Consider the following 24,892-nt stretch of genomic DNA (forward strand, 5'->3'; position numbering starts at 1 on the left):
TTAAAGGTGTGAGATCTCAAGTGCTTGGATTAAAGGTGTGTGACTCCCAAGTATTGGGATTAAAGGTGTGTGCCACCACTGCCTGGCTCTTTTTCTCTCCTAGACTGAGTCAATTTCATGTAGTCAAGGGTGGCTTTGAACTCACAAAGATCCAGATGGAGCTCTGCCTCCCGAGTGCTAGGATTAAAAGTATGGGCCACCACTGCCTGACCTTTATGTTTAATCTAGTGGCTTTTTCTGTACTCTGATCTGCAGACAAATTTTGTTAGAGTACACAATATATCGCCACATGCAACTGCTCTACCCATAGGATGACTTGTTTTCCCAGTATATCCTTAACAAATCGACTTTGCTTTGGCAATTACTGAGATGCTTATATGCAAATTTTTGTACTAAAGAACTTAAAATCAATGTTTTAGATTGTTTATTTATTAAAAATCCACCTTAAAATTATACCTACATTACTTTTTTAACCTTAGTAATTTTTTGTACTAATTTTTGATATTAGAGTTTTATTGTATGCCATACAAAGAAATTCAAGGTCTGTGAGAATTTTTTCCTGGTCTGTTTCTTGTAAAGTTCTCTATTACACTGTCTTCAGATCATCGGCAGAGGTATGTACATAGCAGATATATCACTTTGATCAATATGTCATACTTGAGGCAACTACTGAAGTACATAAACAGTCCATTGCACATGTACACATTGTATGGAGAATAGGCTAGAGACAGCTATAATTAATGTTAATATATTTAATTATATACCATTAATAATGAATATTAATAATTAATATTAATTGAGGGATAAAGCATCATGCCACCCAAAAAGTGAAATAAACAGATAAATGATAAAAATGAAATTAGGTAGATAGGTAGCTGTGGAGCTACTATGAAAGGCAGAAGATAAATAAATATACAGAGAAAGTAAAAATATGTAAATAAGCACATGAAGTCAGGAGGGAAAAGTAGTAAGGGATAGGGGATGAATTACAGGGGAAGGAATGAGGAGTAGATTTGATACAAACCCATTATACACATGTGTGAAATTCTCAAACAATAAAAATTAAAAATACATAAACAATGGGCATACATGTGAAAGTTGTGTAAATATGTGTCTATGGGTACATATAAGCCAGAGGAAATCAACAAAATTGGCAATTATTTAGGAATTAGCTGTAATTTACTTTCTTGTCTCAGCTAAGTGACTAGACTATTTTTCTTTCCCTATTAAGTGAACAGATTTTAAAAAAATGGAATTAATGGCCTCATCTGTTTGGCTTGTTTAAAAATATTTGAGGACAAAAAGAACAGCTATAAACACAAGGTCCAATCATACCCCAAATGTATAATTCATGGCTTTAAAAAATGAACAATTTTCCTTCTAGTATAGAGTCCTATGCGTAACTTTATCAGATAGTTTTGAAATGTAAAAGACAACATATGAAATAATGCAAGCATGTAACACAAATTGCTAAATGGTCTTATTAATAAAAAACCCAGAGATAGATATTGGGGATAAATCTGAGAGATCAGCAAAGCAGAAAGAAGCCAGCCATGCTCTTACCACTTGGAAATCCTCAGCCAAAGAGACCTACTTCCTGTATACCCACACCTACATGCCTTTCTGTTCTGCATCTCACTTCCTCTCTCCACCCAGATACATTACTTCCTGTCTGTCTGTGCAGTCATCCAGACTTCTATGGTCAGTGCTGTGATTAAAGGCATGTGTCACCATGCCTGGCTCTCTTCCCCAGTGTGGCCTTGAATTCACAGAGATCAGAATGCTAGGATTGAAGATGTGTGTTACCATTGCCTGACTTCTATGTTTAATATAGTGGCTGGCTTTTTCCTCTAATCCTCAGATAAGCTTTATTAGGGTGCACAATATATTGGGGGACACAATATATCACCACACATGCACTCTTGTATAGAGAAATAATGTGGGTAGAAGGAAGAAATGTGAAATACAAACTACAGAAAGTAGAAGCAAGATGTTCTAAGAAATAGTTGTTGAGACCAAGAAGCTGCTAAGTACAATAGACTATTTTACTTGGAACTTAACTCCTGTCTTTATAGAAATACAGGAAGGAAATCCTTCACAGTTAGGGCAGTCTAAGACTAGTCCTCGGTAGGTATGAAAGGAAAATGCTTGTGTAATTATTAGGGACAAGGAGATAAGAAGAGTGAACCCCAGTAGAGAATAGATGACTAGTACTATTTTTCTTCAAATTCTAAGAAAGTGATAATTGAAAAAAAATGAACCTAGATCCTTGAGAACCATCTGCATTAAAAGCATAAATATGAGACTAGGTGTGGTGGCTCACTGGGGTGTGGTGGCACACGCCTTTAATCCCAGCACTCCAACGCAGAGGCGAGGCAAGCAGATCTCTGTTGAGTTGGAGGCCAGCTTACTCTACAGAGTGTGTTCCAGAACAGAAATGGCTACATAGTAAGACCCTGTCTATAATAAATAGATGATAGATAGATAGATAGATAGATAGATAGATAGATAGATAGATAGATAGATAAATGAACAAATGAATAAACAAACAAATAAATAAATATGGAAATACACATGCAAGTATCATTATAAAACCCATTATTTTGTAAGTAAGCCAAAAAAGATCGAAATAAATAAGATTTAATTAAAACAACCATATGTTTTAGAACTAGAAGTGTTCTAGTTAGCTAATGAAGCCTCACATGTACCTAGCTACTCCAGAAGATTTCAGAGAAAACCTTGCTCTTTAGCCTCAGAGAGTTCCATGTCTGATCTTCTTGAAAATGAAATGCAGGTCATGGTTGTGTATGTCTGACATTCAATGCAATTTTTAAAAAAAAATGGCGTTATCGGGGCACTCAAATTTATAAATCTGCTGCATTTTAACAGAACTATTAAGTATATTGCTGAAGGAGAATTAATTTGCAACTATATAGAAAAAGACTCCCAGTTTTTGCTATTGTTGTTTTGTTTTGTTTTGTTTGTCTCTGCCTTTCCTGGATCAGTGTTACAATTTAAAGTCTAGAAATACACATGTTATCAGAACTCTGTGAAACCTCTTCTTAAGAGGCAAGTTTTTCCTCTCTCTGAAAACAAGGCTTCAGCTTTTCCCTTCTTTCACAATGAGATTCCTTTAGAAAATATTAATGCTTTGGGGTCTGTTTTTATCAACACTGTTATAGCCAAAAGGAGGAACACAAATGTCTTCAGAATATCTCCTCTCTCATCATCACGGTCACACTGGGACTTCTGCGTCATTATCTGGACTCCTAATTACAGAGGTTATTTGGCATTTTTAAGTGAAATATTTCTTCCAAAAGATTTTCTGCTTCTTCATGTACAGCTGCTTTCTTAGCCCACTTTGTAATGGCATTTGGAATACCTTTCTATTAGGTAGCCACAAACATAAGGCAGAGAGCCAATCCATGCACACCTTGACCAAGTTCCAGCCCAAATGCATGAGGAAAAAAGACTTCATTTTCTGAGCAGAGTATTTAAGGAAACTCATTTTTGAGTGTCTGTTTAACTTGAGAAATGTTTGGGGAAAACTTGCTTTTAATCAGGCTTTTGACAGCTGACAGTTAATGAAAGACTGTGAGGAGAATGGGCCAGAGTGAAAGAATGTTGAGGTCGCCTTTGGCTCCTGTCAGATGGAGAGGAGGGTGTGACAGAAACAATCAGCTCTAAGGGGTTTTTTTTCCCCAAACTAGGTCACCCCTGATATTCTCCTTCTACAACATTCTCACTGTGGGACACAGGGAGCAGTACAAGGAATGGTCCCATCCCTAGATATTTGTGAAAAGTTCTAAATAAAATAAAATAAAACCTGTACTCCCCCAATACCATAAAACTGTCTTGATAAAGAGTTCCTGGTGACACCAAAATTCTTGGAGGCCTCGATGACTGTGATTGTTTTAATTATAGCTGATGAACAACTAGGAAAAGGCTTTGCACACAGTGAATACTCGCTATTTATTTATTCAAATAAAGTGGCATGTTTATGGAACAAAGCTTAAAAAAATTCAAACTACAAACCTTCTCACAAAGTGCTTATAAAGTAAGTAATTCTATACTTAGTAAGTTACCATATAGAAAAAAATTACAAGCATTACTTTATAGTAAAACTTCATAGTTTATAGGGACACTGAAAAAGAGAAACAGAGAAAAAATACAGAGAATATAGGACTAGATCCATAAGACAGGACAAGACATGCTCCCTGTGGATTTGGAAGAACTTTGGATGGAAGAAGAGCAAGATTATTGAATCTTGGAGACTGAGTGGACAGATTCATAAGAAGACTTTTAGGAAGTTCTGCTGTGTTAAATAATCCTTATTGCTTAACAGTTGTGCTATTCCTTGAGATACTTTGCTTAAAATGTGCATTAATTTTCAAGGAAAAAATATCTATTTTCATGGAAGGGTATGAAATTACACCTTCGAAACATCATCTCATGTTTTCAAACAACTGGGCACTAGTTTATGAAATTAGACAACGGTTTACATCATAGAAAGTACAAAGAATTAGTCAAGAAAACACTGCTGATTGTCTTGTAAAGAATGAGGAGTTGGACTGGAGAGATGGATCAGTGGTTAAGAGCATTGACTGCTCTTCCAAAGGATGTGGGTTCAATTCCCAGCACCCACATGGTGGCTCACAACTGTAACTTTACACTCTCACACAGATGTACATGTAGGCAAAACAACAATGCCCATAAAATAAAAATTAAAAAATAGAATGTGGAGTCTTTGTTTATTTCCATCATGATACTCTGGAGCAGAGGGATAAAGAGAGCATAGTTTCTTGTATATGGTGATATAACTAAAAACTAACTTTAAAACCCCATTTCCTGTAGTTTATACAACCTTATGTTGCCAAAGAACAGAATTCATCAGTTGAACTTATTACATGAGTAGAGTGTATCTTTTTCAATCTCCATTTCTGAATCCACTGGACTATTTTCTGTCTTCTAGAATTTTTGGCCACAGGGAAGGAAAGATTCCATACCCATGGAAAATTTCAAGGCAGACTCTAAAATGAAAGCAAAAAAGACATAGAGGCCACTCCCCAGTTGGAATTGCCTAAACACAGTAGTATGGCTGATTTGCACAGGCATATAAACAGTGACGTTCTTCTCCTGACACCTACTCCATTTCTGACCCTGCTATGAGGGAACTTTTTAAACACAACCCAGATAATGTCTATTTTTCTTCTCTTCCCTTTTCTTTCTTTCTTTCTTTAATTCTTTCTTTCTTTCTTTCTTTCTTTCTTTCTTTCTTTTCTTTCTTTCTTTTCTTTCTTTCTTTCTTTCTTTCTTTTTTCTTTTTTCTTTTTTTGGTTTTTTAAGACAGGATTTCTTTGTGTAGCTTTTTGCCTTTCCTGGATCTCACTGTATAGACCAGGGTGGCCAAAAAATCACAGAGATCCACCACGTGCTGGGATTAAAGGCATGATGCGCCACCACTGCCCAGCTTCCCTTTTCTTTCAACTTCCTTCTTCATCAAAATGGTGAGCTGGGAAAGAGAATCATGAAATGCTCCCATCTAGACATGATAGCCCTTTAAATTATGAACTTACTGCTGCTGCAATAGTCTCTACAGAGCCTGCTTGAGACTGGGCCACTGAACATTCAGGCATGGGTGGAGAAAAGTTCCATGGGGCCATGCTCTTCCCTGGAGAACTATTGACTGCTGATGGATTCTGGGGGAAGGGGATTATTGTCTTCAGTAGTATCACCACTGGTGCCCCCCACGCTACAGTGGATAGCTCCAATCCCAGGTTCAAGGGGACAATCTTGATTAAACTGAGTAGGTCATAAAATGAAAACAAAACATGGAAGTTGGAGGAAGATTTGTGAGAAGGAGGAGTGAGCAGAAGTGGATTGAGAATAAAAGAGGGTAGAGGCTAAGTGTGATCAAAGTATATTTTATTCATTTGTGAAATTGTCAAAGAATAAGCTTAATATTTAAGATTGGATAAATACTTTTTAAAGAAGCATGAATGAAAGAAGGAAGTATCATGAACTCTAAGGCACTGGATTACTACTATGCATACCTTGCCTTATGCCAAAATGGATTTGTTATAACTTACAAAACAAATTTAATTCAATAAAATAAAATCAATTAAAATAGAATTAGAATTAAACAAATTAAGCTATGCTTTTCAAACTCAAGCAAGCACTATTGAAATTTACTTATACCTTGCTAGTCTCTGTAAAGAAATAAATGTGAAAACTGGCTTCTGAAACTTGTCTTCTGACTTCACACATGTGCTATTGCACATGTACACACACACACACACACACACACACACACCAACACACACACACAAGAAATGCATGCATGTAAAATATAAGATATGGATCAACCTTTAAGAGCATAATATTTACTTGGGATGAGGAAACACATAATTGTAAAAGGCAGCAGAGAAGAGTGGTTAGGATCTTTGGCTCTACAATCTATCTGATTCTAAATATCAGCTATGTATGATATTTATAATGTTGAATATATTTTGTAGACTTTTTATATATCTGTATGCTTATTTGTGAACTGACAGTAGTAATGACTTAATATTGGTTTTCTGTGAGAATTAAAATGAATGTACAGCACACACTAAGTACTTTTGCTTATTCTTGTTGTAATAATCCTATGAGGTAGAGCACATCTCAACTTTTAACTCCTGGTGGCCATATTAAAATTATGTAGAGGAAAGAGGTACATATACACTAGGAGTGATAGAAGTTCATTTCATGTTATGGATGAAACTTGAGCTAGATCTTGCTGTCTATGGATTTAATTTGGCATTGGTAAAAGGTGAAGTGATGGCAATCAAGAGGCTATAATCAGAGTGTACTGAATAGGGAGACTAGAGGTATTTGTGGTGAGAGGAAATTCAGAGTCCAAACATACCATTACAGAACTTCAGAAAATTGCCAGGTTGTGGTGGTTCAGGCATTTAATCCCAACACTCAGGAGGCAGAAGCAGACAGATCTCTGTGAGTTTGAGGCCAACCTGGTCTACAGAGCAAGATCCAGGACAGGCTCCAAAGCTACACAGAGAAACCCTGTCTCAAAAAAATCAAAAAAAAAAAAAAAGAAGAAAGAAAGAAAGAAAAAAGAAAAAGAAAAACTTCAGAAAATCAATAAAGTCACCAAAATCTGTCTGTAATCTGTGGATAGCTTTATATTTCATTTTCTCAACTGGACATTAAAACTTGATATTTCCATTTTCTAAAGGATCAAAGGATCTGTATGGGATTATTTTAACCATTACTTTTTTCAGAGACAGTCTGCAGATAGCAAGTGAAACTCTTCAAAGGAATGGTACCTATGTTAAAACCTTGACACATTTTATTTTTATTTTTATTTTTGAAGATTCTTTGAAGGTTTCCATAGCCCCAGTTTTGATCACACCATCATGTCCAGAAAAAAAGCATTGATATTTTCTTCAGCCACCATCTAATTCCTGAATCTTTCTTCAGATACACAGTGAGAAATGCTGTCATATTGATGCGTTTCTTCCCCAAACTTGTACAGCAGGATTTGACTAGCAAGATGTTTGTAGTACCAGAAATTGTGATCTTATCAGTAAGAGATTCAAAACTTCTTTTGATGATGCAGAGGGTAAGCAGAAAAAAATTTTTCTGTTTCCAGTCAAGAGTTTTCAAATGACAAATGTAACCTCTTTCAAAAAAAGTAATGGCTACCCAGTACCCAGTGTTCTATGATTATTGCTAGTCTATATAGCCTGACTATGCTACTAACCTAGATTTCTAAGTTATTATGAGAAATTTTAATGACATTAAGTCATTTTATCTCAAAGTAAGCCATGTGGTCTGCTTTATCCCTCCACTAATCACTATATAGAAAATAATGTGCATTTAATTTTGAACTATTAATTCAGTCCAAATGAATTATTTTGCAACTATACATCCTCTTAAATACACACACACACACACACACACACACACACACACACACACACACACACACAAGATTTGCTTCATTCAACTCTCCTGACATCTCATTTTGCTGTGAATGAGTTGGAATTACTGACGTAGTAAGTTAATATCCAAGGACTTTGTCTTTTCCCCTAGAGAGCTTTTCAAAATCCTTTTGTCAAGCTGAGATATGGAGATCACTGGGTCAAGGAAAGCAGGCCATAAGCCAAGATCGTTGGAGCCAATATAAGCAGCAAGGAGCCAGAGGCTAGAAAGGAATTAGGGTTCAAGGCGAAGTAGGGCTCATAGGCAGGAAGTCCACTCTGAAATAAACAGTTAGAGATTAGAGAATAGAGAGGAACTGAGAGTCCAGAAACAGCAGGCAGGCAAAACAAAACATCATGGTCATGGGATCTTAGAGCTAAAGCTAAGACCTACCCTAGGCGTAGAAACTTACATCTCTATTCTGTTCAACTAGTCAGTAAGTACTTTTTCTAGAGGTGTGGAAATAGGAGTAAAATAGTTCATCCCACCTATAAAAGTCTAAAATATATTGTTCTAGAACAATTGCTTACAATTTGATAAAGTTAGATTTAGAAAATTTCTTTTTTGTTTCAGTTTTTAAATTATTTAATTTACATTTTTTTCTCTTTTCCTTTATTTATTTAATTTTTTTCATTTTATATACCAACCAAAGTTCCCCCTCCCATCCTTTCTCCCATTCCCCCCACACCTCACCTCTCATCGAATTTCATAATTGACCCTATCAGTTTTTAGAAGAAAACAATTGAAGCTCATCAAGAGTAGAGTTACCAAAAAAAAAAAAAAAAAAAAAAACAAAACCAGCAACATGGTAGGAAGGCTGAAGCCACGAATTCAGTGTTCTGACACCACTGCCCATTCCATGATATGCATCTGCCTGGCCTCTGCCTAGAGGCTTTGGATGGCAGATATGACTGAGATCACTAGGATATTTACTGAGCCCACAGGTCTTTACCCTGTGGGGGATGAAACAAAAAAAAAAAATCTAAGCCAAGTTCTGGGCGTGGTAAGTAGTTAAAATGGAGGTTCTGGTCATTCACCCTAAAACAAATATAGTAAGAGAAACTTTATTGAGATTGAGGCTACTTGGTAATTCATCAATACAATTCCTGTTAACTGTAAACACTTCATCCTCTACTAGGCATAACACCACATATCATACTGAACTAATTGTGGATCAAAGTCAACCCATCACTTGTAACTGTGAAAACTATTCTTTTTCATCTTACTTTGAAGCCTGTGCTGTGCTTCCCTATAGTATAGGCAAGTAACAAGGGTATTCTTTGCCATCCTCATAGATGATTTCTTGAACATACACATACACACACACACACACACACACACACACACACACACACACACAGAGAGAGAGAGAGAGAGAGAGAGAGAGAGAGAGAGAGAGAACTTAAAGCATTCACCATGTGCTTTATATCTAACCCCTCTCTCATCTTTATCTACCTCCCATTCTCTCTTCACCTCTCCTTCTCTTATTAATAATTATTCTTGTCCAAAGGTACCAATGTATTTTCCCCAGGCTTCTTCATTCTCAGGTCAATATTAGTATTTACTTTTCTTTACCATAAATTCTTACTGTTTCCTAGGAAGCAGACACTATGTCTCTGAATTTTCACCATCTTGGACAACAGGTTTATATGCTTCATTGTCTTTTCATCTCACTTTGAATTTTAGTAGAAGAAATGATTTATTTTTTACTTTACTTATGCTGACTATCAACTATAATTCAAATTGTCACTTAGTGACATCAGCATCTAATTTAAATTTGGAGAATTTTGAGTAAAGGGCCCCTCTTTGAGAAAGAAAAATGTTTAGAAAAGGGCTATATAAGATCACTGTAGAAGGTGGATGCTCCTTTATTTTCTAGATGCATATACTAACTGCAAAACAACTTTATATCTAGTTCATTAAACAGTTCTATATATTATAATAAATGAATTAGAAATGGTGGATTCTTTCTTCTGGTTCAAACTTTGACCTCAGTAAAGTCAGTGAATTTCTTTCTGTCATTGTTTCTAAACCTTAATAACCCATTCAGTTGATTTGAGACTGAAATCTCAGAATAAGCAAAGACACAAGTGCTTTCCCCAGTGTGCTTATGGTTCCAAGGAGGTATTTAACCTGTTGGATGACAGATAGGAAAGACTAATATCAGGAATGAAAAGTCAGAATGAAGGAAAGGAATAAGATACAGTGGTATCTATATGTGTGCATATTTGTGTGTATACATGTATATACTCATGTATATATACATGTACATACACAGACAGAGGAGGGGGAAAGAAAACAACTTTATTATCAAAATAAGACAAAGTGTGTTGCCCTCCATTTCAGCAAAGAAAACCTCACAGATCATTATAACATCCTTGGATCTTTTTTTTTCTTTTCTTAAACTTTTAATGTATTATTTCTTTAACTTTTGGCTGTGCAGGGACTAGAATCTAGGTCCTTGCACATGCTAGACTGCAACTTAGCTAGATCCACAGCTAGTATTGCCTTCTTGATACAGTAGAAAGATGCCATGAACTATCAAACACTTTGCATGAGACATTCCCCATTTACAAATTATAAGTCCACCCTTAATCTTCCCTGTAGAAAAACAGACTTAATTATGCATAGAAAGTGACATTTTTAGTAAAAAAAAAAAAAAATTCTTAAATATATCTTACAGCCAAAGGTAGTTTGCCTCTGTGCTCTGTGTGTCCTGCCATTAACTGATCAGACTACAATGTATAGTTCAGGATACTTTCACCAATTCACATAGAGATGTGTGCCCTAATAGCGGATTTCCTTCTTGGGAAATGAATAAACCTCTTGAAATGGACAAGCTTAAGTACATAAAGCACAGCAGGAAATTGAATAGCTTTTATGTTCACATCATGACTGACCTTTCTCCCCTTTTCATCTTATCTCGTAAAAGCCAAATCTAAGTGTGATTCCAGAGAAGAAAGGATGATCTCTGCTTATGGTAGCAGTATGAAGAAAACTTCATTTAACAACTTCCTGAGAATGAAGTAAATACAATTAACATCATTCTAGCTGATGTTACACAATTTACAGATTTCTATGGTAGATATTCAGATACCAACTAAGTTTAACTCAGACTTAATTGATATGTTAAAGACAAACATCCTGTAGCCACTGAAAAGTTCTATTTTAAAAAACAACTTTGAAAGCGAGTAAGGCTAGTATAAGGTTTTGGGAAAGAAAAGTTAACTCAAAGCCAGAGAAAGGGAGTAGCTCCAGCAGACTTCACAACCAGATGTGGGCCTGAGGAGTCTCAGAGTTCTGCACATGATACTGAAAAAGTGTGGATCTAGATGCTCAGATATCCTGGAATGCCTAAAAATCCATAAGCTACATACAATACTAGAAAAGTCCGTTCATTGTTTCAGGAAACTCACACTCAGTCTAGAGCCATAACTACAAACTGACAGATACATTAAAGCTAGATTAGATCTGGAAAGCCTACAGTTAGCATACGTATGAAATTAAGACTCATATATCACATACATGAACAATACTGAAAGCAAAGAAAGCCAGAAAAGCCTCTTTCCAAGCCACTGATACAGGAAGAGGCAAGCTTGGGAATGCTGTAATGGGATTACATTATAGTTCTGAGCACCCAATGTACTCACTAAAATAATCCCAACTATGGATGAGTACACAGTTGTGAAATTAGAAACTTTACAAAAATGTTAGCTACCATGAGAGTGCTTCCAGTAACACAAACAAAAAAAGACCCATTCCATGAAGTAGAGATAATGGAGTAATTGGAAAGGAGTTAAAATAGTTTGAACAGTGTTTTAAGACAAAAAACAAAGAATGTAGAAAACCTATGGCCAAAAAAAGTCACTGATGGTTACTTAGGGTCTATATAAAAATTGTAATTCAGAGATGGGGGCAGCTGTATTTAATAGCAAGTTGTTGCCCTTGAGACCTTCTTAGAAATCCTGGTAGAGGAAGATATTAAGATGTGTGGAAAATGAAATGCCTTTTCGATTTTCACCCTTGCTTGTGGTTCTCTCCTATCTGCTAAGTCAATCTCGAGATCTCTTAAAGCTCTTCAAGGAGTAATTATATGGATTTGAAATGCAAAATAGAATCTGTTATCAAAGTCATTGAAGCATGTCAGTCACACAACTGAAAAACATGTGAAGTTCTGAAATTCATTTATTGTCTTGCTTCCAAATTTCTCATTAATGGCAAAGAAAATATGGACCAATACTCATATTTGAACTTCACTAATTTTTCATTTCAAGCACAGATTTTATAAATAATAATTCTACAAATAAATGAAAGTGTGCTGTGAGAATCTATTGAGTACACAATGCTCACAACAAAACATTACATTTATTCTTATCATTATGTATAAATTGCATTTTTCATCTTTTATTATCAGTAAAATGTATAATAAATTTATGTGATACATGCATACTTATTTCTAAGACACTAGTTGTTAAATATTTATCAGTAAATTACTGATAGATATATTTCTTATTCAGAACAGTTTGTAACAATAAGATGTGGATTCCATCACAGGAAAACTGCTATACTCTTTTTCCCCACCTACTTACAAATAACCACTCACCCCAGAGACCCATAGGCACACAGAACCATACAAACCCCACTGCCACTACAGTCATCACAGACTTCATTATATTTTAATTTTCTTACATCAAAATCACATTGTAAAAAGTCCAGGCTCCATGGGCTCAGGAACAGTAGAACAATTGCCATGTTCAGTCTCCAGAAGAGGGGCCATGAGAAGGCAGGGGAGGGAGAGGGAAGAGGAGGAGATGGGTGATGGGAAGAGGAAAGGAAAGGAGATGAGAAGGGAATCTTTGATTTAGGCTCTCATGGGATATAAATATTTGTACTACCACTTTAGAGACATTCCTCCTGAGCCCATCATTATCTTGAGTACATCTGTTTCAAGACAAAATCCGGTAAAGTAATAACTGTCAAAATAATTAGGCTGGTTGTGATTGCTACATTTGCAAGGTCTCAGAGAAATATTCCAAGTGTTGATTCTCAGAGAGCTCTTTGAGAAAGAAAATTGAAGTAATGCTAAGGCAAAGGAGAACCGATCCAGACTTGCTTAAAATAAAATAAAATAAAATAAAACTTCACCTACCTTAATACTTAGCACTGAGGTACTGAATGACAAAGTTCTTTTTATTTTATAAACTTCTAGCTGCTTAGATGTAAATGTGAATTGTCTATCTCCACTAATAAGATCCACAGTTACAGAATGACTTTCAAACTGTCTGGAAACAAAACAATACAGTAGCTAACAGATGGCACTTCTAGATAGAATTTGACACATCAGGCAGGTATCAGAGATACCTAGAGAGATTCTGCTTTAGATTAATTGCCCAGTCAATACAGAGATCCTTCCATGCCTCTTGGAAGAGGAGATCGCTACTCTTTAGCACATACTGAAAATAACTCTTTGATAAAAGATCCCTTGGGAACTCTGCTTCCAATGTGGCAGATGATGGTTGAACAGTTTTACTGTTTGGGGCCATCAACATAAAGCTTCAGAATATTTACTCAGCACTGTATAAACTAAACTTCTGAAATATCTGTCTCTTCTGTTTATTTAATGAGGATCTTTCTGGTGGGAAGAAAAAAATGACTTACAAGACAAAGGGCTTCAATGGCCAGTACTTTCTGTGCAGTGTCAAGAGAAAGGGCAGACACTGTTATTTTTGATGCACCACCTCAAGAAGCCCCTCTTTTTTTACAGTCATGAGCACCCACACACTGAGAATCACTTAAATATATATATTTTAACATAGCCCAAAAGAACACTATCCAATATGTATAACTCTAATTATATATGCTGTTAGTTTTAGTGATTAGAATCATCAATAATAAAGTTTGTCATAATCTATTGATTTTTCTGTCATCTGGTTTATTGTTCCTTAAATACCTTCAATGTCATGAGAATAAAAGGCAAAAGGCATAGGTAAAAACACGTTCAGGTTTAGAAAACAGGGTCTTTTCAGGTGAATCATACATATTCTACATGCAAGAAAATTTTACAAGAAAATGTTGAAAATAAATTGTCCCATGGATGTTCATAAATAAAATAATGCAAGATTCACATGGTCAAAATAAAAATATGTCTGTCTCAAGAACATATGAGATTTCTTCTCAAATTTAATTTCTCCTTGGACAATCAAGTCTCAGAAGGCAAAAAAACACTGAGCTAAATTCTGATGATGTTTCTGAGTTCATGAATCACTTTCATATGCATTGTCTCCTTTAACCTATCCAAAATTATTACCATCTTCCAACCTCATTGCATACATAAGAAATTACTTAATATAAAGTTAGGTCAGGAGCATCAGCTCAGGGACAATGGTCATGATAGATCTAAATATAAGATCCAAATTTCTTGAATTTTAGTTCAATGTACTTTCCATAATGCATAACTGTCTCACTTTTACCCAACTTCAGATGAAGTATGTGTTCAAAGACATGGTCTCTAATTTGTGACAATTATATTGTCCTGATTCTTGACCTTTACAGATTTGACAACTACAGAAGAATCCAAAGATCTGGGACCTGAAATTTGAGAAGGGATATGTTAATATTACAATAAATAAATACTTGTCAATATGTATTTATGCAGATAAGCCCAACCTATTGCCTAATATCTGTGTGTGTATGGGTTCCTTGTACTTCACTTTGTCTTCACATAGACTCTAACTCCTATATAATTGTTCCTTTCTGAAAACAATCATCAAAGAAAGTCATTTTCTAGTTGTGGTGATAAAAGTTATTTGGATTCAGAAAGTAATAGTTATGATAACATGAAAGCTAAGGATAAATTTAATATAGAATGAGGACTTTGTCTATAGCACAACATGAATATGGAAGCTCCACAAGGAAAATATTTTAAGTGGTTTTATCTAGTGTTCTAAACAATGGGAAAATATGTTGTGTCTAGAAAACTTTATGCTATGTGTGCTGGCTAGTTTTGTGTGTCAACTTGTCAGTGGAGGAAATGCCTCCATGAGACCCAGCTGTAAGGCATTTTATCATTAGTGATTGATGTGACAAGGCTCATGGAATTGTGGGTGGTGCCATCCCTGGGCTGGTGGTTCTGGATTCTATTAGAAGACAGGTTGAGCAAGCCATGAGCAATAGGCCAGTAAGCAGCATCCATCCATGGCATCCACATTAACACCTGCCCTGTTTGGGTCCCTGTCCTGACTTCCTTCAATAAAGAACAGCAATGTTGAAGTGTAAGTCAAATAAACCCTTTTCTTCTCAACTTGCTTTTTGGTCATGGTGTTTCATTGCAGCAATAAAAACCCTAACTAAGACACTATGATATAGTTATGAGTTGAGGAATTCTTGTATCAAATGCCAGCATTGTATTTTCTGTACCTTTCTTCACATACTTATTTACTTAGCAAGAAAAAAGCATACAATTAATTCTAGCAAAATTATGAATACCTGTAAATATGAGAAATTAATAATTAAAATATACATAATAGAGTACTAAAATCTTATCTAGAATTATTTAAGCACTACAAGTGATCTAAAGAACACAGTATATATGGCAAGACTTAGTTTTTTCTGTAAATATATTTTATAGACATATTTGTAAATCAACATTTTAATTTTAGTTTATAAGTTAGGATCCTCCAGAGAGACAGAATCAATGTGATGGCAGGTAATTTATTAAGAGGTTTAATACATGTGATTATGGAAATTGAGACAGACCACAGCAAGCTTTTGCAAGCTAAACAACCAAGACAATATCAAGTCTTAAATTTTAGAACCAGGAAAGCTTCTGATATACCTCTCAGGGGAGAGGTTGAAGACACAAGAGGTCTTGAGTCTGTTGGTGGCTATGATTGAGTCCAAGAACAAGAGAACTAATATCCAAAATCAGGGGAAGAAGAGTGTCTAGAGTCTAGGAGAGAGAGGGTGAATTTCTAGTAGTGACTGTTTTCCATTAGTGACTGTTGTATCACCATGATCAAAGTAATAGGCAAAATATCTTTTAAGGAAGAAGGATTTTCTTTTAGGCTTGTGTGTTCATAAAGTTCAGTTCCTGGTAGGTTGGCCTCCTGCAAAACTTGGGCAGAAATCACAGTGACAGAGGGCTACAGTGAAAAAAGTACTTCTCTGTTTCTCCACATATAGGAAATAAATAGCAGGGGATGTGTAATACAAATTGCTAAACAGCCTTATTAATCAAAAAAAAAACAGTACTGGATATTGGGGTGAAAGCTGAAAGATCAGAGAAACAGAACAAGTCACAGCCAACTCCACATTGTCAACTCCTCAGCCAATCCTGTGTCCATGAATCTTCAGACTGAAAGCCTCTGAGTCCTCACCCAAGAGTTTCTCATTTGAACTGCTGCTGCCACTAGATTACCTGCATTGTAATTGTGGAAAAGCCTCTAAGATGGCTGTAACCAAATCTTTCCACTCTTGAGGGATAATTCTATTACAAGTTGACCACAAGTTTAACATCTGCTTCATGAAAGATGAGTAGATGCCATACGAGACTATTGCTTCTCTGACTCTCCTCAAATCTAACATTTGCATAGGCATCCAATCCTCTTGTACACAGCCTTGAGTTAAGCATTTGGCAGTTCCTGTAAGGTTACCAGATAGATTAAAGTTGGCTGTTTGGCCTTAAGCTATTTCTTTTATAATGCAATGCTGAGATTGGTTCACCTTTAAATTCTTCTGTCTGGGTCTGAATATCTCTATGATCTGTTTCAACAAGTTTTTCTAAAAATTTTACCTTGGCACTCACATTCACCAACTTTTTAAATGACAAAGCAAAAATGATCAAACAAATAATATGCATAATTGGCATTACATCTACCCCATAAACATTAATTATCCTCTCATTTAGTTGTTATGTGTTATCAAACAGAGACCAAACACCCACCATTGTACAAATGTTTCCCATTTTGTAATGTGGGAAAAAATTCTCTTTAACTAATTTCCCCCTTTAAGAAATCTTAATTGACTCACCAACTCTGCCAACTGCATAGAATAGTAGAAGCCCAACTGGGTTTCATGGCAGCTACCTAGTGTGGTAGCAGTCTGAGATGGGGATCCAAGGAGAGCCCACAACCCACCAGAAGAGAAGAAGTGAAAGATCCAGCCATCTGGATCCAGCTGGTTAGGGACTCCAGCCCACGAGGGGTGGAGACTCTGGCTGTGTGCAGCTCAGGCTTGGGCCCCAGGCAAGTGGCTTTTTCATGAATTCGTGCAAGAAAAAAGCATACAATTAATTCTAGCAAAATTATAAATACCTGTTAATATGATGAGAAATTCATAATTAAAATATACATAACAGAGTACTAAAATCTTATTTAAGAATTATTTAACAGGGCTGGAGAGATGGCTCAGCAGTTAAGAGCATTGACTGCTCTTCTAGAGGACCCGGGTTCAATTCCCAGCACCCACGTGGCAGCTCACAACTGTCTGTAACTCCAAGATCTGACATTCTCACACAAACATACATGCAAGCACAACACCAACGCACATAAAATAACAATAAATAAATTAAAAAAAGAATTATTTAACAAACATTGGGTTGCCAGATGGAACACAATTCTTAAAAGGTCTTATTAATAGAAAATCTGGAGCCAGATAATGGGGTGAAAGCTGAATGATCAGAGGACAGAACCAGCCACTAAATTAGACCTAGAGGTCAGGCAGTGGTGGCACACATCTTTAATCCTATCATTTGGGAGGCAAAGATCCATCTGGATCTCTGTGATTTCAAGGCAACACTGGGCTACATGAGAGAAACAGAACCAGGCAGTGGTGACATACACCTTTAATTCCAGGAAGTAATGTGGCAGGACACAGAGAGGTATATAAGGCATAATGAAACAGGAACTCTCTCTCTTTAGACTGAGGATTTCATAGAAGAACTTGTAGCTGACTTGCTCTGCTTCTCTGATCTTCCAGATCAGATCTAAAAATGTCTCATGTATGTGGCCAGAAATAATGATGACCTGCTATCAAAGTATCCCTTAATCCTTTCACATCAACACCAAAATTTAATCACCATTCTATGTCATTTTCCCTAAAATAGATTATAATAGGAAGAAACAAATTAAAGTCTATATGGTCTTAATAGTGGATATTCTATTATTGATATGCCTTCTCACTTATAAAGAATTATCTTATATTCTTAAATAATTTTAATTTTAAAGGCAAGTCCTTGTAAGTAATACTTAGCATTCTCAAAAACGAAAAAATAATTAGGGATTATTTCCATTTGATTCTTTCATGTCAATTCTTGGGAGAGGTACAGTATAATTACAATACTATAAAGTAATAATTCATTTACTTTTCAATTTTTATATTAGCTTGAATTGGATAATTGCCCCAAAGCCCTCATAATAACTTTTTTTAATTACATACAAGAATTGTTGGAAAATAGGGCACCTCTGAGTTTTCCTTTTTATGTTAACTGTCCATCCTTGTCTCTCAATAAGAACAGAAAGAGATTTGCTCATTTATTTTTTCTCTTTCTCAGGTAAACCTCTGAACATCCCTTGCAAAGCATTCTTTGGATTCAGTGGAGAATCTGGACCAATGATCTATTGGATGAAAGGCGAGAAGTTTATTGAAGAACTGGCAGGTCACATTAGAGAAGGTGAAATAAGGTATAGGAGGCCAGTTGTTTATTTTTCTTTACTGTCTTTGTAATTCATCAGTAAATCATGCCAGGAGGGATTCACTGCAACTTCAAGTCATTCTATTCTCTAAGACCTGATATGTTGGAGAGATCAATAGTGACACCTTCCATAAAAAATGTACATTTGCAAAAAATGCTTCTTTTCAAGTGTCTAATACTCTTTTCTGAGGTTTTTGGAGGATGCCATCAAAATACAATGTTGCCCTCAAAGTTTTTGAAGCAAATTCCATCATGTTTCCAAAGCTTAGGCCACTATTTCTAAATTGGTAAGAGCAGGGCTTTAAACTTTGTAGGTGACATCTAAGTTTGCGGGACAAATCTCTATTCACTCTTTGGGAACCAAACAACCTTCATATGTCATAAATGTAAAGCTGTAGCAATCTGATACTTTGCCAAAATAACTGTTGATTTGTGTTAGTCTTTATTTGTCCCAGCATCCACTGCTTTTCTGAAGCAGACTGATCCTTCAGTTTAGCACCTCTTTCAATGTTTTTCACTGTCCTCTTATTATACCATGTGTAGCTGTCAGTTCAACTTATTTGGCCTTGTGTTTTCATTCTAATTACTTCTTTTAGTTTTTGAGATTATAATATAATTACACAATTCCCCCTCCCCTTTCCTCAAAACTCTCCTTGCTATCAAATTCATGGCCTCTCTTTTTCAATAATTGCTATTATATACATCTATGCATATGTAAATAGATATATATTCCTAAATACATAATATAACCTACTCAATCTGTGTAATGTTATTTACTGTATGTTTTTAGGGCTAGTTGGTATTGGATAACTAGTTGGTATGCTCTTCCTTGGGGAAGGCTATCTCTCCCACTGTTGGCATCCCTTAGTTGCCTGTAGTTCTTTGTGTAGGGCTGGACATTCTTGGGCTTTCCTCTATTCACTTTAGCATATCTATTGTTGTCCTTGTTCATCTTATGTTTGCACAGTCATGATGGTAAAACTTATGGGTATGTGTAGCTTCTGACATCCCTGGGAAATATAATCTCACACAACAAACAACCTGTTCCTCTGTCTCTTATAAATCTTTCTGTCTCTTCTAGAGTGTTCCCTCAACCTTAGTTGTGGGGGTTGTTTTGTAGATATATGCTGGGACTGGGCTCCGCTACTTGGCATTGTGATTGGTTGTGGTTTTCTGTAATGATACTTGTCTGTTGCAAAGAGAACTTTCTTTGATGCAGGGTGAGGACTGGAGTAACTTTGGGTATAAAGACAAATGTTCAGACTATACTTAGGGATTTATGTATTGATTCCTTTCTGTCCTTACAGCCAGCTCCCAAATAATGACATGGAGACTTCTTATTAACTATGAAAGCTCAGCCTATAGCTTAGGCTTGTTCCTAACTAGATCTTATAACTTAAATTAACCCACTTCCATCAATCTTTGTTCTATCACAGGGTGTTATCTCTCTTCCATATCATATGTCCTGTTTCCTCTTCATGTCTCCTAGCATCTCCTGCATGCCTAGTTTCCTCTTCTTCACCCTTTGTCTCCTTGAAAATCCAGTCTATACCTTTTGTCTTGCTATTTGAATTCAGCTTTTTTATTATACCAACTACAACAAATACATCTTCACAGTGTACAAATATCCTACAACATCCCCCCTTTTTGTCTAAATAAAAAGGGAAGGTTTTAACTCTAACATAGTAAATCTATATACAGTAAGAACAATTATTAGGTAAAGATTACATTCACAACACCCAGTCCATTTTTATTTGGTAAATTCAGAAAAAGTACTGTATTATCTATCCTATCTTAGTGAGTCCAAAGCTTTATACCTAAACCACTTTCTATCAAACCTTGTATTACCATCTTTAAAAAATATCTTTTTAGACCTTAAAACATCTTTTTAGATAAACAACATAAGCTTTTGTGTTTTTCTTTTTAATAAATATTTTTATTTTATAATATTTAATTTTACATATCAGTCACAGATTCCTCCATTCTCCCTCCTCTCACCCCCCAGCCTTCCTCTTACTCCCACCTCTTCCAAGGCAAGGTCTCCCCTGGAGATTCAGCCCAGCCTGGTAGATTCAGTTGAGGCAGGTCTAGTCCCCTCCTCCCTGCACCAAGGCTGAGCAAAGTGTCTCAGCATAGGCCCTAGGTTCCAAAAAGCCAGCTCATGCACCAAGGATAGGTCCCAGTCCCACTGCCTGGGGGCCTCCTAAACAGTTCAAACTCATCAACTGTCTCACTTATCCAGAGGGCCTGGTCCAGTTCCATGGAGGCTCTTCAGCTATTGGCTCACAGTCCATGTGTTTCCGCTAGTTTGGCTATTTGTCCCTGTGCTTTTTCCAATCATGGTCTCGATATCTCTTGCTCATATAATCCTCTCTCTTGTTGGTTGGACTCCTGGAGCTCCACCTGGGGTTTGGCCGTGGATCTCTGCATCTGCTTCCACCAGTCACTGGATAAGAGTTCTATCATGACAGGTAGAGTGTTCAGCCATCTGATCACCAGAGTAGGTCAACTCAGGCACTCTCTCAACCATTCCAAGTAGTCTATAGTGGAGGTATCTTTGTGAATTTCTGGGGACCTCTCTAGCACTCTGCTTCTTCCTATTCTCATGAGGTCTTCATTTATCATGGTGTCTCTTTCCTTCTTCTCTCACTCTGTTCCAAATCCAGCTGGGATCTCCTACTCCACTAAGCTTGCTTCCCTCTGGCCCTTGCCCTCCATTAGTCCCCCATCCCCAGTTTGCTCATGTAGATCTCATCCATTTCTCTGTCACTGGGATATCCCTATGTCTTTCTTAGGGTCCTCTTTACTAAGTAGCCTCCCTGGAGTTGTGAGTTGCAGTCTGGTTATCCTTTGCTTTACATCTAGTATCCACTTATGAGTGAGTATATACCATGTTTGTCTTTCTGAGTCTGGGTTACCTCACGCAGGATGATTTTTTCTAGATCCATCCATTTGCCTGCAAACCTCATGATGTCATTGTTTTTCTCTGCTGATTAGTACTCCATTGTGAATATACACCACGTTTTATTTATACATTCTTCAGTTGAAGGGCATCTGGGTTATTTCCAGGTTCTGACTATTATAAATAATGCTGCTATGAATAGAGTTGAGCATGTGTCCTTTTGATATGATTAAGCATTCCTTGGGTATATGCCCAAGAGTGGTATAGCTGCCTCTTGAGGGAAGTTGATTCCCAATTTTCTATGAAAGTGCCATATTGAGTTCCAAAGTGGCTGTACAAGTTTGCATTCCCACCAACAGTATAGAAGTGTTCCCCTTGCTCCACATCCTCTCCAACATAGAGTGTCTTCAGAGTTTTTGATCTTTGCCATTCTGATGGGTGTAAGGTGGTATCTTATAGTCATTTTGATTTTCACTTCCCTGATGATTAAAGATGTTGAGCAATTCCTTAAATTTCTTTCGGCCATTTGAGCTTCCTCTGTTGAGTATTCTCTGTTTTGCTCTATAGCCCATTTTTTGATTGGACTGTTGGGTATTTTGATTTCTAATTTCTTGAGTTTTTAATATATTCTGGATATCAGCCCTCTGTCAGATGTGGGGTTTGTGAAGATCTTTTCCCATTCTGTAGGCTCTCAGCTTTTATGTTTTTTTAACATTATGAATATTACATCTCTTATATAAGTTTCTTTTCTGAATTCTGCAATGTTGTGGCATCCATCTGTAGCCTACAGGCCTAGACTATCTGACAGACTTTTCCGTGAAGCAGGATTTTTGGAGAACTTGTTTTGTAAAAGTTTGGCAGTCATTTTTTGTGTGTCCGGCTTTTCCAGTTTGGACGGCATACTACCAACAGTCAAGGGAAGAACAGTTTCTTTCCCAAATGGCTAGCTTTGCCACATTGAAAGCAATCTCCATATGGATGTTCTTCTATGACCATCATCCCCTTTTGAAGTAAATTGGTGCTATCAGGAGAAGACGTGTCTCACTGTCATGAAAAGCCTTATGTTATTAAAATATATTGAATGTCATATTCTGTAGTTCTTTGAAATGTTTGAAGACCATCTATCTACTGAAAATATATCTCTGTTTTACCTTGAAAACATATCTAATTTGACTAGAAGTTTGATTATTACAGATGACTAACTACTAAACTTTCTTTCTTTATTATCCTAAATAGCTTTCAAGGACTGAAAATTTATATTGGGTTTATAAATGAGCTGCATAAATGTAATACCTTAGACAAGAGTAGAAACATATATATAGCATAAAAATTGACTTTGGGCCTGCTGGCGGTTTTGCATGCTTTTAATCCCAGCACTTGGGAGGCAGAGCTAGGTAGATCTCTGTGAGTTTGAGGTCAGCCTGGTCTACAGAGCAAGATCCAGGACAGGCATCATAACTGCACAGAGAAACCCTGTCTCCAAAAACATATATAATAATAATAATAATAATAATAATAACTTTGAATTTGTATTAATATAAAAAATTCATACCATTATAAAATATTTGAGACTAGTAATTGTTTAAAAGTAGATTAAACAATCCACCCTTTCATCCCACCATTTCTATATGCTATCCCTCCTTTTTCCTTTCAGAAAGAGATCCCTGAATCTGATCTTATTTGTTTAGCTTTTTTTGTGACAATTTACCATTAACAACTTGTAACCAATCCCTCTAACTGATGATAAATATCTATAATCCATCAAATGACCAAAACCCACCCACTCTACCTCTTGGGAATGTAGGCATCATGTTCTCTAAATTGTGTCCTGTTGTCTGGGGGCACAGCATCTTTAGGGGATGGTGAGAAAATTAGAATAATGGTCAAGCCCTGGGAGCTAGCTGTACTATATTTTGTTTAGTCTCTGTGTGATAGGAAAGTATAGAGCTTCTCTGAAGTCTTGGCTGGATGGTCTGAGGCTGGACCATCTAAGCTAGCAGCTTTGAAGTTTCTCTGGATGCAGAATTTAGAGAAAGCTGCAGTAGATGCATTCTGAGAGGCTACTTGTCTTTATTGGTGTCTAGTACTTTTTTTTCTGAAAGTACATAAACTTTTAAAGATAACCTTTTTATCTGCATTAACATAAGTGTAGAATGTACAGTGTGCACAAGTCAGTTAAAGCTGATTTTTGTTTTATGTTTGAGCAGGTAAAAAGGTATCAGTTAACTTTATAAGTCCATTTGGACTGTATAACCAAATCTCTATCTATGCTGTATGAAAGGGTGGCATGTAATAATAAGTCATAAGGACTCTGTAGCCAACAAGATATATCATGTCTAATCCAGTCTCATAGCTATTCCCATATTAGAGGGATCAACATATATGTTACCTGTCTTTCTTTGTTTCTTTCTTCATGTATATAGTCTCCCCCAATCAAATTTGATTTTCATTAATTTTAAAGAGAACCATACCTTTTTTTACCTGTGGAAATGAAGGCATAAACTCTCCCCCAATGCAACACATTTTCCAACTTCCATTCTATAGCCAATACATTTCTAAAGTATCTAGGCTGGTTTAATTCAGCAGTCCTCCTTTTCATAATCCAATATCTCTCAGCAGCTGCCATTTACTCATCAGCATTCAAAAAATTTAAAGTCAACAAAACACCACACACGATCCAGATTCCCTGTGTATTTCCCATTTTTCATGGCCTTTTTCTTTTATATTACTTTACTCTCTCTTTAAAGACTTTATTATTTTTAAACAATTTTTCTATGACTATCTATACTTATTTTTAATGTATCTGTTTAAAGGTTTTATTGGTCTGGGCCACTTTATAGTATGCCTGCAGCCTTCTCTGACAATGTGAGCCAAGCCTTAAACCCACTGCACAGCTCTGCACATGGTGCTGGCTAGCTCAAAACCACAGTCAGTGGCTGGGAGCCATGTTTCTGTATGCCAAGGGCTGCCTAGGAGACTGCAGGACTAGGAAGTCATGTCTAGCCCCATGATTGTGTTTTGGAACTTTGTTTTAAGCTTTCTCATGTCCTATAGGGAAGTATGCACTCCATCTTGGGCACCATATATAAAGAATCTTTTTTTTTGTCCTGCCAGCTAGCTCCCAAATAATGACACAGAGACGTATTGTTAATTATGAAAGCTTGGCCTTGTTCCTAACTAGCTCTTATAACTTAAATTAACCCATTTATATTAATCTATGTTCCATAATGAGACATGTCCTCTCTTCTATCTTGTACCTACTGTTTCCTCTCTGTGTCTCCTGGCATCTCCTGCATGCCTAGCTTCCTCCTCTGTCT

The 24,892-nt window shown here is 36.4% G+C and overlaps 1 protein-coding gene across 1 annotated transcript in view; it reads left to right on the plus strand.

Annotated features, from left to right (window-relative positions):
• The window catches only part of Il1rapl2 (interleukin 1 receptor accessory protein like 2), a 1,242,609-nt gene that overhangs the window by 1,159,304 nt on the left and 58,413 nt on the right, over window positions 1-24,892 (plus strand). The window contains exon 7 of the mRNA XM_036175525.1: window positions 18,533-18,662. Within this exon, the coding sequence (XP_036031418.1) occupies window positions 18,533-18,662 (130 nt within the window). The remainder of the gene's footprint in view (window positions 1-18,532; window positions 18,663-24,892) is intronic.

The sequence above is a fragment of the Onychomys torridus genome, chromosome X (genome assembly GCF_903995425.1).
Source record: "Onychomys torridus chromosome X, mOncTor1.1, whole genome shotgun sequence".
Taxonomy (NCBI): Eukaryota; Metazoa; Chordata; class Mammalia; order Rodentia; family Cricetidae; genus Onychomys; species Onychomys torridus.